This window comes from Dromaius novaehollandiae, chromosome 2, assembly GCF_036370855.1.
Source record: "Dromaius novaehollandiae isolate bDroNov1 chromosome 2, bDroNov1.hap1, whole genome shotgun sequence".
Taxonomy (NCBI): domain Eukaryota; kingdom Metazoa; phylum Chordata; class Aves; order Casuariiformes; family Dromaiidae; genus Dromaius; species Dromaius novaehollandiae.
In genome coordinates, this window is record NC_088099.1 from 146,467,806 (window position 1) to 146,482,155 (window position 14,350).

General features: G+C 40.6%; 1 protein-coding gene across 1 annotated transcript in view; it reads right to left on the reverse strand.

The window, feature by feature from the left end:
- LOC112983022 (neural-cadherin-like) overlaps positions 1 to 14,350 on the reverse strand; it is a 57,268-nt gene that overhangs the window by 33,560 nt on the left and 9,358 nt on the right. Inside the window, exons 3-10 of the mRNA XM_064507726.1 lie at positions 8,784 to 8,978; positions 8,102 to 8,327; positions 6,581 to 6,785; positions 6,054 to 6,165; positions 2,647 to 2,896; positions 1,566 to 1,708; positions 1,045 to 1,217; positions 513 to 681 (exon numbers count right to left, since the gene is read on the reverse strand). Of these exons, the coding sequence (XP_064363796.1) occupies positions 513 to 681; positions 1,045 to 1,217; positions 1,566 to 1,708; positions 2,647 to 2,896; positions 6,054 to 6,165; positions 6,581 to 6,785; positions 8,102 to 8,327; positions 8,784 to 8,978 (1,473 nt within the window). The remainder of the gene's footprint in view (positions 1 to 512; positions 682 to 1,044; positions 1,218 to 1,565; positions 1,709 to 2,646; positions 2,897 to 6,053; positions 6,166 to 6,580; positions 6,786 to 8,101; positions 8,328 to 8,783; positions 8,979 to 14,350) is intronic.

Sequence of the window (14,350 nt, forward strand, 5' to 3'; positions counted from 1 at the left end):
GACTATAGAAACCTCAACAACTTTTATTACCCAACTCCTTCATCCGAAACACATCAAGAATGTCTGTCACTGCCCTTTTCTGGTATGAATGTATTGCCTCTACACACACTACGCTGGACTTCCTATCTGTGTGTGAGATGAGAAAGAACTGTCGGGTTACATTAAAGGGAAGTATCAACTCAAGCTGTTAAATGTTTACTTTCTACTCTGTATTTTTACAGTTACACTCAATCCAATATGAAAGTAAGAGATTCAGAATAGCTTGTTACCTTCACAGTGAACTGGGTTTTACTTCCCTACTTAATTTGTCAGTATCAATTAATTTAAATCAGTATCATCTTAATCTATATGCAGGGTTATGCACATACTCTAAGATTCTTTCAGTGTTTACTCTGTAAGTTGTTACAGCTAACCCAACAGTTATACTATTAAAGCATAAGACCACATACGCACACTCATACAACAGTACAAAGGCATTTTCATTTTAACTCAGTAAGCTGAAAGCTACTAACCTGTGTCTGGATCAATGCTGAAGCCTAGGGAAGCTCCATCTCGGTGCATGAGCCCGTACTTCACTTCTCCATTCTGGCCGAGATCTGCATCATAGGCTTCTACCTGTAGCACGCGTGTGCCTGGAGGCTGATTCTCCAGAACCCAGGTGCTGTCACTGTAGTAAGTGCACTAAAAAGACATCCAAAACCCAACCCTATTACACAGGACTACATGATTTAGCTACCCAGTTTCAACATTTTTTCCAGCACATCTGAGAAGAACTCAGAAAAAGATCACTTCTAGTACTTATAATCACTGAGAAATTAAGTTCTAAGGGAGAAAGAGGGAAACAAAAGGAAGACTTTGCTCTTCAAGTATCAAGAAAGTTGACTGTGTGTTCCACTTACAGATTCATTCTGTTCCTCAGAGTCCCTTATGTCCACCAGTTATCACAAGTAATCAAGAAAGAGTTTGTAACCCCAGTTTTGGACAGGAAAAGAATATTCACCTAAAATCAATTTATCTATCTATCTAAGATAAAAGATATCTTACCTCTCTGAAGACAGGCTTATTGTTATTAATATCATTAACTCCTACAATAACCTCAGCAAAACTGCTGAGAGGAGTGGGTCCTCCAGAGACATTGTCATCTATTGCAGTAACGTTCAGTATGTATTGTGGGCCTTTCAGATTAGGCAGTGGGTTTCTGCGGAGTTTAATGATACCTAAATTTGGGAGAATAAAATGTTTTATTTTACCATGTAAACAAACAAACACAAAAATCAAGAAAACACTACATTTCTTTGCCACTACACTGTTTGTTGAGTATGCAAAGCATAGAATTCAGTCATCTGAGACCACGCAGTTCCTGAACCAGGGTTTCCAAATTTCATTGATATTTGGAGAATGAAAACCGTATGAGAGAGCTAGTTCTCACTGATATGAATGAATCATCCCCATTTGCAGATTATCTGAATAGAGTGCTTTCTTTACTTATGATTTTTGACACAAAGGTGAAGCAGAGTCAAGACATTAGATAGCAAATAATAGTGTTTTAAAACCTCTTTTCTTACCTTTTTCACTGTCCAGTTCAAAGTTGCCCTCCTCATTACCTCCCATAATTAGGTATAACACTCCATCTCCATCAGGGTCCTTTGCCCGAACAGTAGCCACTAAGGTACTGGGACCAGCATCTTCCGAAAGGAAAGTTCTGTAACTGATGCACATAAGGGAGCAATTACAGCACATTCACTGTCAGAATAACCATTACCATGTCAACAATCTGCCACTGATTACAGGTTCATTATGAATGCAATTTTTTTTAAGCTCTGGACATGCAAGATCTCTAACCAGTTTAGGATAAAAGGCTTTGAATATCCATGTCTGGCATAAAGTATGTATTTTAGGATTGTAATCCAGCAATTTGATACACGTGATTTCCAAGGATCTTTTAGAAGGTATCAATATGCACTATACTACACTGCACTGCAAATCACTATTACTTATCTCCTCTCCTAAAGATGAGAAAAAGGACTAGTAACCGCCATGCAGTATTTCTTATGTCTCTACATATTAACAGAAAGCATCAGATGCTAGAGAGATGAATGTAAAACAGTATTTCGTTTTGTAAATACATGTATTGACATTTTGCATTTTAAAAATGGATGTACTTTAAACTTACACAAAAAAATAGTAATTATATTCATTCAGGAAAGAAGAGAAGAAATTTTAACCAAGCAGGGCCTCATGAAGTTAGCATATAATTCAATCTGCCGATGATAAAATTAGTTTTAATGTTTGCTAACTACCATCTTCATCTGTCTTATATTTTACATGGACAATCACCTTCAGACCTAGGAGTCAACACAGGTTAAAATGACTCCCCGTAGAGTTAAATATTTTATTCATTCTGTTACCTCTATATAAAACAGTTGATCTAACTAGTCAGTATGCCAGCATCGCAACTGGTGTATTCCTTTTTTTGATACAATCTAGAAGCGAGTCTTCTAAAGTCTTTCCTCATACAAATTGCCCCTTGATTTTGCTGGTATTTATAGTTGCACAAAAAGAAAGGTGACCATTAAGCCAAGTGTTATAGATTATACACATGAACAGTAGCTCTAGAAAACAGAGCAACCGTTAAACCTAGCTTACACGGACTGGGAGAACACAGGAGCCTCGTCATTCACGTTGGCCATTCGAATTCGCACAGATGCTGTTCCTGTCCGAGGAGGATGTCCTTTATCGACAGCTATCACCACAAACTCATACATATGGTTTGCTCGCTCAAAGTTCAGCCTCTGGTTAGAACTGATGACCCCATGACGCGTGATGGAAAAATCAGCGCTCTGAATGAAGTAAGTGATCTCAGCGTTGGAGCCAGAGTCACAGTCTGTTGCAAGAACTATTAGAGAACACATTTAACAAAATAGTCATGCTGCAAAAGTGGTTTGGTTACATTATTTTCTACCTAAGAAACTTGAGATACTTCTCTGAGAAGAGAAGTCATGCAAATCTGTCCTATACATAAAAGCATTATTTTTGTAGTAAGAGTTTGAGAATCCAGCAAGAGACTGGGAGGAAAAACAAAAACAAAACAACTCCTCCCACCCCTCGCCCAGCTTGACTGATCACAGCAACATGAGTCTGCAAGGGACCAGAGATCCCAATATCACGCAACATGCTCTGCACAAATAGCAGTCGACAGTGGTAATTACCACACGATCAATGTGCTCGTTGTTAGAACATTATCAGTCATAAACTGTGTCCTTGCTCTCTCTGGGGATGCCGTTCAAATTTAATTAGCTCCCAGCTATGTTATAGCTAAAGTACTTTTTAATTACCTGGCACTTCAAGGTACAAAGAGTAATTAAACATCCTTTCCCAGCAAGTGTTTATTCAGTGCACTCAGTTTCCCATCTGTTCAGAAGCAGCAAATCAGCAGAACAAAGCGCTAGAGCTTACACACTGTATCAAAAGCCATTTTAAGAGCAGGAGCTCACCTCTTTAATTATCCTGCAATTTTTCTAGTCAAACAAAGAGGCTTCACCTCGTACCAACACTGATTTTTAAACAAACTCCTTATTCTACCTGGAGGATTCCAATGCAGCCAACTCAGTAGCAAAAACTCCTCTGCGATACATAAACATGATTCCAGAGCGTGTAACAAGCATATTGCACACCCTGATAGGCACCTATAGTTTCATTCAAAAAGACAAAAATAGAATGTGGGAGGAAGGAACAATGACCCATAATTATCAGAATATTAACTCAAAATAGGAAAGGAGAGGAATGAAAGAGATTTCAAAGAGAGCTATGAAATATCGTTCTACTGACTGGCAAAAAACAAATACTTCTGCCTTTGGAGAGTTACTCAGCTCAGTTTAAAAAGTTGTAATAGGTTGTTTAACATCGCTGTGTATCGCAGACTGCAAAAGCAAAGGCTTTAGAATTAATCACTTCCCTTGCTGTACTGAAAACCTAAATATATTACAAGCTCAAGGAAGACTGAAATGAAAGTAGCTTAAAACAGTTAAATTTGGTGGTCAAGTAGCATTTTTAGAAAGACATGCAGATAGTGAAACATGTATGCTGATTTGAAAAGTTCTGATCTAATCTAGAGTCATATCTGAGACTGTGACTTTTTTTTAATTCACAGAACTACATTTTGCATGCTTACTGATCATACGTTTTTTCCAGTTTTTCTCCTGCAGACAAGGAATGTGATGCTTACTTGGATGTGAAAAGACACATCTTACTTCTCAAAAGCAACTGGATGTTTCCTTCCATCCTGTAAACTGTTTGCAAACTGCTTGCACTGCAAAGGTATTTCAAGGATCATAGACTAGGGTCTGCGCTAGCTCTACCTGTGCTCTGAGCAAGCTTAATGCAAGCTAACTACAGTTCAAAGCCTAGTTTTTTGGCACAAAGTTGCAAACTACCACACAGCACTGCTTGCAGCTGAACAAATACACTAAACCCTGCTGAGAACATATCTCTATGCCTTTCAGCTCATAGCTTGTTTGCATCCAGACGTCTTAAAGCATGTGCAGGGAGCACAAACTTGTCCATAATGACTAAGCAGATGCACCAACTCTGTTAGCGCAGCATCCGTATTACATGATACAAACCAGACTTCAGTTGCACTAAAATAACAATGGTTGGCAACTAAGACCTACATTTACATCATCCACAGCATTAACAAATGGCGTATCTCATGGTAACTTTTTCATTGTCATTAACTGTAACCCAGTCAGCCACAGAATGGCAAAGACTGTCTTGAATTTGCATTTCCTTTTGTTTGTGGAACATCCTGAGGTCACAAAATCTCATCTAGTCCTCAAGGAATTATAGTCAGGGTAAGAGCTGCTTTTTGAGAGATAGTATGTGCTTTGGCAGTCAGCTTCAGTGCTACAGTACTTATCCAGCACAGGGTGCAGGTGACTGCTTGTACTACTTCCTTGCAGCCTTTACCAAATGCTGTTCAGCCCTTCAACATCAGGCAAACATTCACCCACTGCTTTCCACTGACTGTCACTACAGTCCCACCTATTGCTTTCTTTTTAAGATGGGTCTTTCTCTTGAAATTTACCCAGTATGGCAACACAATCAAACCGGACGAAATTGTAAACCTTACTGCACAGCTTTGCCATTCTGCTTGCTTTGGACATAGGGGTAAATTTTTCCCACAATGGGGTGAATTTTGATCAGCATTACAAGTCTGATGGAAAGAACAGTATTCATCTTTCCAAACAAAATCACATACCCAGGAATTTTTAGGAGTTGGTCATTCTAATCAACTGGCAACTTATTTTTTCTCAAGAGCCATTAAACCAAAAATGAGCCACAATACAATAAGCCATAGTACGATAAGCCATAAGCATAAAAATAAAGTTCACGAGCTTTTCAAAGGTTTCTTTTTTAATGCTTTGCAAGTCAATGTTAAAATCTACTTAATAAAACTATTATATTTCCATTTTTTAAAAAAATCTTTTTTTTCTGTAACATATTAAGAAAAGAAAAACTAGTTACAACTGCTTCCAGGGAAAAAATGATGGTCAAGCTGAGTTAAAGCAAAGATTTAAGGTAAACAAATTACGTCAGTCCAATAAGTTACTGCCTGTCAGCTAAACTGCCTTAACTACTCTTGTGTGTATCTTTAAAATATCCCAATTGCAAGGTATAACATAGGGTCATCTGCATTCCAGCTGACTACAGCCACACATTACAGTTCACATGGGAAAAGCAGCCTACAAGCAACTCTGCCCGTTGAAGGATCCCACAGGATCCTTTCTTGGGCATGTCTGTGTGACCCAGCACAGTGCAGTGAGAAGTGACCTGAGCTAGCATTAATGGAGCAGGCCGAAGCAGCAGAGTTACCTTGGCACTGATACGCCCTTTTCATAAGTCAGCACTTGACAGCTTGTGCAGGCTACGACAGCTATACCGCCGCCTCAAAGCAGTGTCTCTGAGGTGCTTTCTCATGGTAAGAACGTGAACACATAGCACAAACTGACAGGCCTGTGACCAGACTGAAGGAAAGGTACCAGACAAGCATTCACCTTGCAGGAGAGAAGTGCCCACAGGAATCGTTTCAGGAATGTTGTCTCTGCTGTAAATGGAGTGCTGGAATTCAGGAGAACAGTCGTTTTCGTCAGTGATATGGACCAGGACCTGAGGTAAAAGGACATGCTGAGAGAGAATTTTAGTTTCTACGTGTAGGATAATGGGCATCTCATTCTGGATATTGTCTGGCATTCATTGCTTTTGCTGCTGTCCCATCCTTGCACCTCCAGTGTCAAACTTTTCCTCACGCTGCTCCTGGAACACAGAGAAGTATTCTCTTCCAATTCCAAACAGATGGGAGGCAAGGCCAAAGATAAAAAACATGGGCAGTATTTTGCAGAGCCTAGAACCGAGTCCACATCAGAGCCCAGCCTTCTGCCTTCATGGTAACACTTCCTCCCGCCTGTACACCATTTATCTTCACATGAGGTTTCTGGGCTATGTGTGTGTGTAACTAGCTCAGCTAATGAGGTATCGCAAATTGAAGAGGCAGGGGCTAAGGAAAGTGAAGGGATTCACGTACCTCAGTCACACTACTAAGAGTGCTCTCAGCTTCCATTGCTTTCAGTAAGAGGTGATAGAGGTGGTGCTCGCTCTCATAGTCCACAGCATGGGTCAAGCTGAGCTCTCCGGTCTCCTGCCTCACCCTGAACAGCCCGCTGGGGTTCATCAGCAGAACGTACGAAAGAGGCTGGCTCTGGAAAGAAACAGCCTCAACAACGGCTACTCTGTAAAGAACAAGGGAATAATCCTTTGCTTTAAAACGACAACAACAAATGTCTCAGGAGTACCTAGAAGAGCTAGAAGCAGAAAAAGTGAATTTCTCACTCTTTGTCAATGCCATGCTCAGTTTTATATTCAGACCAAAACTCCCTATGCTACAGAGAGCCCACCTACTCCCTCCCCTGCCAACAAACCGATTACATGACATAGCAGAGCTGGAATGAGAATGCACTTCAACCTCTTACTAACAAGAAAACATCTTTCTTTTTTTCCCTAATATATCCTTCCAACTACATGACAATAGTTACTGTTTTACTTCAATTATCTATATAACTGAGCTGCCATACTTTCATTTTTCTATTTCTTTGAAGCTTTATATCAAGAAAAGGAACTAGTTCAGAGATGGATGGGAAAACATGAAGTATAAGGCCTCTCCAGATCCTGCTACCCACTCAGGCAGGAAATGAAATGAATGTTTACCTTTCTACTATGACTTATGTTTGAAGCTCTGTCTCTCACACCAGTCTTTGGCCAGGGTGACAATATACTTTAAACTCACCTCAGTGAAAGCTCCAGGGAAGGAGATAATTTTTCCTCCTCCTCATTCACAGCCTCTTTTAAGGAGCAAGTGGCACATCTCCAGCAGTTTTTCCTACTTCCTCAGCTTACTTTGAGTTTTTCTACTCCTCAATGTCCTGCAGCACAGGTCCAGCTACTACTTGGTACGTTAAAGACCCATGCAGCTCTCAAGCAGCTAAACAGTGACAGTAAAACCAAGGTCAGCTCAGCAGCATCTTCCCACTACGGCTTGGCTTAGCTACCCTTCATGCAACAGCAGAGCCCCTGGAGACTTAGCTATATCCACTTGCACTTCACACGCTCATTGTCATCTCACCAGTCTGGGAATGAGTTGGCCTCTTAAAAATCTAACTACAAGTCAAACTTGATACAAACAACTGCAAATCTGGTTAATCAAAAAACAGTATTTTCAGGTACTCATTTATATTTGAAGTGCTCCAGGAGATGCCTAGCCAGGAGTTTGTTTTAATTCATTATGCAACACAATAAGATCCCAAGGGCATTAAAATGATTATTTCAGAAGATTTTCAGCCATGCCACACCGTGAGCCATGCTAGAGATTCTCAAGCACTGGAAAAAACATAATTTCTTTTAAAAAGCAGAACTTTTTATTTTTAAAGTGTAACACACAAACAAATATGAATAACCTTGTGAAGCAACAACAGAAAATGTCACTTTATGCTGCTCTGTAAGTTCCTCTCAGATTGCAGTGTGGGGGCTTACCTAGCAATGTTTGACTTACTTTTCTCCCACTGGAGTATTCTCAGGGACGAACACATTGTAAGACATATTGGTGAACTGGGGAGGTCGGGCACCTGCCAGGATGGAAATGGAGGCATAGGGGCTTTTGTTGCTATATTCATCCATGGCTTGCACAGTAAGCACATATTCCTTGTTCCATGTCAAAGGCAAGCCAGTTGTCATGATGATACCTGTATCCACATCCACTTGAAATCGCTCTTCACCACCTATCAACACATGTAAAAAGCCAGTCTGAAAGCTGCCCTGCAACAAGAACATTTGCTTCTTCAATATTTTTAAAGGTAAGCTATGCTCAAATCAGCTACCTAGGTCCTTGCACACACTTCCTCTTTTTTTCTTCTCCAGATGCTCACCTTACCTCTCATTCACACTGGGCTTTATTGACTGGTACAGTGTAAAGGACACAAGAACGTATGAGAAACGGAGCCTTAAGCTACCTGTAAGAGTTGCAATTAATTTCAAAACAGAAGTAAAGCAAGGAATGTGGTAGCAAGACTCCTATCCACATAGCGGTTTTACCTACAGCACCTCATTTTTCAGCTGCTGTATCTTTAAGGATCCTCCAAGGGATAAAATCTGTTAACAAAATAATAAAATGGGAAATCTGTCAAAAAAATCTGCAACTTCATGGATATTTACCAGTTGTTTCAGAATAGACCTACCTGCAATAAGTGTGTAAGTTATCCCAGCACTGGTGGTTTCGTTGTTATTGTAATATGCAACAAGCTGGTAGACCAGAGTGCCTTTTCGGGTGTCTGGATCAGCACGTGCCAGATATGGGTATGGATACATGCCCCAGGATAGAAGTTCCTCTTCTGGGGCAAGGAGTGTCACATGGCAGAGATACCAGTCATTATCTGCAAAAGATGCACACACTTTTAGATGGCTTGTTCAAGAACTCAATCAAGAATTCAAGATCTTATCTGTAAATCAAACTGAATTGCCCACCACATTCATCCCATTGCATGCACAAAAAATTCAGCACAAATACAGACTTTTGCCTAGATATGTATTAAGCGCAGTTAACAACTAAATTAAGAATACTTTCAATAATAGCTTGTAATTAGTTAAATATGCAAGTTAAATACTATGCCAGTTACACCACTTGCCACGATACAATTATAAGTCTATATTTATCTAGAGTCAGGTGAAATTTGACTGTTTTATTTTCCATAGATTCAATTCATAAATGATGCCAGCTTTTTAGGGCTTACCAAAAAAAAAAAAAAGAAAAAGAAAAAAGGGATAATCACTATTGTTATAAGATTTCTCTTAAAAATCAGTGGATATAGTAAGCAATCAAAACTCTCTAAAAAAATTCCAGCTGAAATGCACACTTTTCCCAAAATGCTGGGAAAAGCAGACATGCCTTCCCCTTCTGCCCGCAGCATCCCATCTGCCTGCATGTTTCAGTGAGTGAAACACAAGCTTTGAAATCCACCCCCAGGAAAAAGCCTGGGGCTTTCCTTCTGCAGGAGAGCCAAGCGAAGGGGCAGGCTGACAGAGAGCACGAGCGCTGGCAGCAACAGGGGAACTATGTATGGGCAGGGGAAGCAGAGCGCACGCAGCTCACTAGTGAGCATGCAGGATCTGAGGCCAGGAGAGAATTTGGGGAAGAAAGTTAAAAGGTGCAGGAGGACTCCAGAGTGGGAGCTTCGCCTCCCAGCTGGGAGGGATTTGAGGAGCAGGAGGGTTGCTAGGAGATGCTAAAGGCACATACAGGCTTCTTGAAGAAATTTTTCCAAGCACATTTGTGTTTTCAGTCAATAATGAGATCCTAATCCTGATGTAAGAATTGTAAAAATCACTATGGTGTCAGGATATCAGCCCTAAACTAGAGCTCCAAGATTTAACAAAGTCGGAGAGACAAAGGAATAAATTTCACCGAGTTCAAGACAACATATCAGGGGAAACATTCAAGCTCTTAAAATTGGTGATAGTTTTCTTCTGCCTAAGAGTTCACAGCAAGTATCCCCTTGTCTTCTCCAGAAGACGCTGCACATCCACAAAAACTTTACTCTCATCTGTCTGAAAGATGTATTTAAAGACTTATGGTTAAATAGAAAAGACAGAGGAGGACCAGTTTCATGAGGCAGCCTTGGAAGAGCTGGGAGAACTCCCTCCAACAGCTCAGAAAAGCCAGGCTGTCAAGTGTGACCCTCCTCCCTAGCGCATGCAAAGACAGCCCAAGTACGCAGGTGCGTTTTCCACTGGAATAACACAAAAGAAAGAATGAGATTTTTGGCCATTATCACAAATCGACCTAATTAACACAAGTCAGAAAACAAGCAAGCCTTCTCAAGAACATAGCTGAAGAGAGTTATGAAATGCACACTCATGACCACTTAAACAGAATTTTTTGTAGTACTGCAGTAAAGCATTCTATTAAAAAATATTTTTGAACTTTCACTATTATAGAGAAGAGCTGAAGTACAGTTCCTGAATACCAGCTCATTTTCCATAGCAAATTGAAAAGAAGTAGAGCAGGGGGCAGGGGGATTTCAACTGAGCAACTGAATATTAATATTATAATTGAAAGACAAAAAATGATGTTTCTAGGACAGTTTTTTCTTAAATAATACATAGATATTGCAGACTCCAGTTAGTCAAATGAAACGTAGTTTTATTGTTACTAATTAATAATGGTGAATGTTTTGCAAAAGTTGTGCAAATAAGCAATTTTTTTTCTAGATATCCAGAAATGCTTTAAAAACACTATCTTGGGACGCATTAGAGAAGAGGGGTTTGGTTTTTCTATAACACACTGAAAGAAGCTTCAGGACAAAGTAATTTCGAATCAAAACACATTTCCTGTTGAATTTCCCCCCCTCCGACCTGAACAATTCAGGAAAACTGATGCATCTGTGAAGCAGTTCAGTGTTACCAAAACCACAAATTCTCCAGGAATTTGTAAGCTAGCTACTAAAGGAGATCCTAATTATTCAATTTACTTAGGATGAATGAAGCTCTAAAAGAAAAAGTTAGGTATTTCAGATATCATCATTCTTTTAAGATGTGCTAAGGTCTTTAAAAAGGCAAGTAGGTGAAACCTGCAGCTTGTAAATGGATTTCACTGCTCAAGCTACTGTATGAATTTTTACACTACATCCTCTTTCCTTGTACATGATGCTTTACTTACACAATAGATATGCTGTGCAAATCACATAAATTGTTTCAACTGAGGGAGAGAATCTATATCTTTATGAGTGACATGATGGAAGAAGGAAGTCGAACAACTTCTTTATTATAAACTGCAGCCAAAAGGAAGACCTGTGGGTTAATGTGAAGACCCAGGGAGGCCCAGTCACTTCGGCAGAGACCCGCTGCCTCCTGGGCGATGCGGGAGCTGCAGAGACTGGCTCCTCTTCTCCTGCTGACGTTCCTGTTCCCCTTGGAAACGCTACACAACCACGCTCTTCCCAGCCTGTGGAGAAGCCATTCCTCACTGTGGTGGGAAGCAGAGACTGAAGCACATCCCCTTCCTTCAGGCAATAGCAAAAAGATGCTTCTCACCCAGCACCAAAACATAAGGAAAACCATCCCTCTTCAGCACTCCTGAGGCCCCAGGGCTCTGGATCCATAAAGCCACTGTCCTCTCTATAGCATGGGCAGGACAGATTTAAGATCCCAAAGAGAGTCCCAGAGCTTAAGGGAATTTCTAGCATAAACACTCTGTGGACTTTGTGTTTTTCTTTGCCATTCACTTTAAAGATAAAAAGAGAAGTAAGAAGTGAACAGCACTCCGGGAACAGCCAGCGCCACACAAGGAAAGAAAACCATGGGAGAAGGCCAAAGCCGGTGGGCTGTGCTGCAGCAGCAACTGCTAATGAACCTTGGGTATGAGGTGGAACCGCTTTATGCTGCAGAGTCTTGGCTCACCCCTCAGCTTTTATTTCTGCTTTTAAACCTTGAAGGAGCAGAGCTATTCTCTCTGTGCAAGTAAACAAAACTTAAGCTGAAGCAACCGTCAAAGCATGTTGAGAAAACAGCCCTGGCAATCTGTATACAGATAGCAAAGCTCTAATTCTGGCAGGGAGCAAAGGGAAGAAAAGACTGCTGCAAAGATCAAGTGTAAAACGGATTAAACCCCAAACCCTAAAAGAACAGCGTGGAACTTGCTCCAGCAGCTAAGAGGAGGCCAGTCAAACAGCTGCTGCTCTGCCCCATCACCCCCAACGAGCTGCTGAGAAGCAGTGTTTGAGACATGAGCTGTCGCCTGTTTGCACACACACCAGGGGTGAGAAACTCAAGTAATTTTAGGTCACTGTTACAGATGCCTGGCAATCAAATATTACATAAAATAACTGCATTAAGGAGTTAAAGTCAATGAAACAAAAATAGTTGCACTGAAGTAGAATTTTTTTTCCAGCAATGCCTTAGTTTTTCAACTGTCATAACTGCAAAAGCATTAACAGATCAAGCCTCTGAAATCAATATAGTGTTTTATTTTGTTCCACTGACACAACCACAGCATGCTATAAAATCAAAATGTAACATCACCCAGTGATGATACAGCTCACCCATTTTGTCAACACGAATCATCCTGCAAAGAAGTAATCGGGCAACCGGGCTCTACGGCCTGTGAAACAAGACTATCAACAAGATAAAACATCCAGCCTCTGTACCACCCATTTGAAAAAGAGTCTTAATATAGTCAATCTAGAAGAGAATATTCAGGAGCTGATTTTCTTGAGATACTAGCATATCCCCAAGGCTTCTCTTCTTTACATCTAAGAAATTCGTGTGAGGGAAGAAGCATCTTGGCCAATGGCAAACCAACCACTAGCCAAGAAGCACCTAAGTAACTTAAATCCCAGTGGAACCCCAAAGCAATGAGAAGGTAGCACCCACAAGGAGGAGGGGCATTAGCTACAGGATCATCCATGCAGTGGAAAGCTGCTATCTTTCAGTCTTTGAGGGCTACTCGCATTTCAGCAGATCAGGGCAGATATACCTGTGCCATCCTTGGACAAGAGCATGGAAGAAAACAAATTTATTACAAGAATACATTTAAAAGTCTGTAATAACTGGCAAAGGTTTTTAAACTGCAGGTAGTTATACTTGCAACTTTGTATCAATTTATTTTGTATCAATCATTTATTTTCTTCCCTTAACAAAATGAAGAAACGTGATAAAAGCCACTTTCCTTTCCCGAGATGAGGATTAGAACTGAACTGATTGATTAGAGTTTATAATGAAAACCCTTGGGAAGCTGAGAACCAAAGAATGGGCATTAACACTGCACATGGGAAAAAAATCATAGCTTATGGTATTTTGTTTATATTGCTTCTGGCAAAATGAATCATTTGAATGTAAAAGAGACACTATGGTATATGAACACATTTCTGAAATATCTAGCCTGAAATAGGAGGTTTCACTACATGAGACTGCAAGACAAGGCTGGACACCTACACAGCACATGACTGTGCAGTCAGGCCACGCTGCTACCCCTTCAGTGGCAGGGCAAGAAGCTCTTCGCTTCTTAGAAAAAAATGCAACTGATACACTAATAGATTGAATATATTGAAAACTCTGAAAAGATTAGTGTGCTTGGGTAGAAGCAAAAAGAAAAAAAAATGATTTATTTCTTTAGGCTTAAGCTACTTTCAGACTCCAGAACCCACTACAGAGCAAGCAGTTACTGAGGCATCAAGGTGAAGCAGGCAGCTTGCGCAAAGCACAGAGGAGGCCAGTGGCTGCCCTAATGCACAAAGACACGTGCACACACAGCACTACCTGTCCCCAGTTGCAGTCCCCACTGCATTTTAATGGGAAGACTGGGGAATGACTACCTACTTCCAAGATCTGTAGTGGAGGCCATACTCTCTGAGTACTACAAGAAATACTTTTCTTTTTTTTAATTTTTAATGTTACAGCCATCAGGGTTTAAAAACATGCAGCTCATGCTTCACTCTCCCAGCTGTGTGACAGATTTGAGAAGCCTCAGGAAGATCAAGGGAAGGCAAACAAAAGGAGACTTGTGCAGGAAGAAAAGAGAAATCACAAGACTAATTGGAAACTGTAATCCTTAGAGTTTAAGGATATTACATGTTACATCTCCTTCCCAACAGCGAGCGATTAAAAGACAAACCACTGACAATACTTGGTTATTTCCTTCCCTTAACTCTCAGTCACATCCCCTTGATATGGCTCCAGCAAAGGGGAGAGGGAGGGAGATGAGGCCTCCTGCTCAGCCGTGGCAGCAGAGAAGATGCCCTCAGAGGTCATC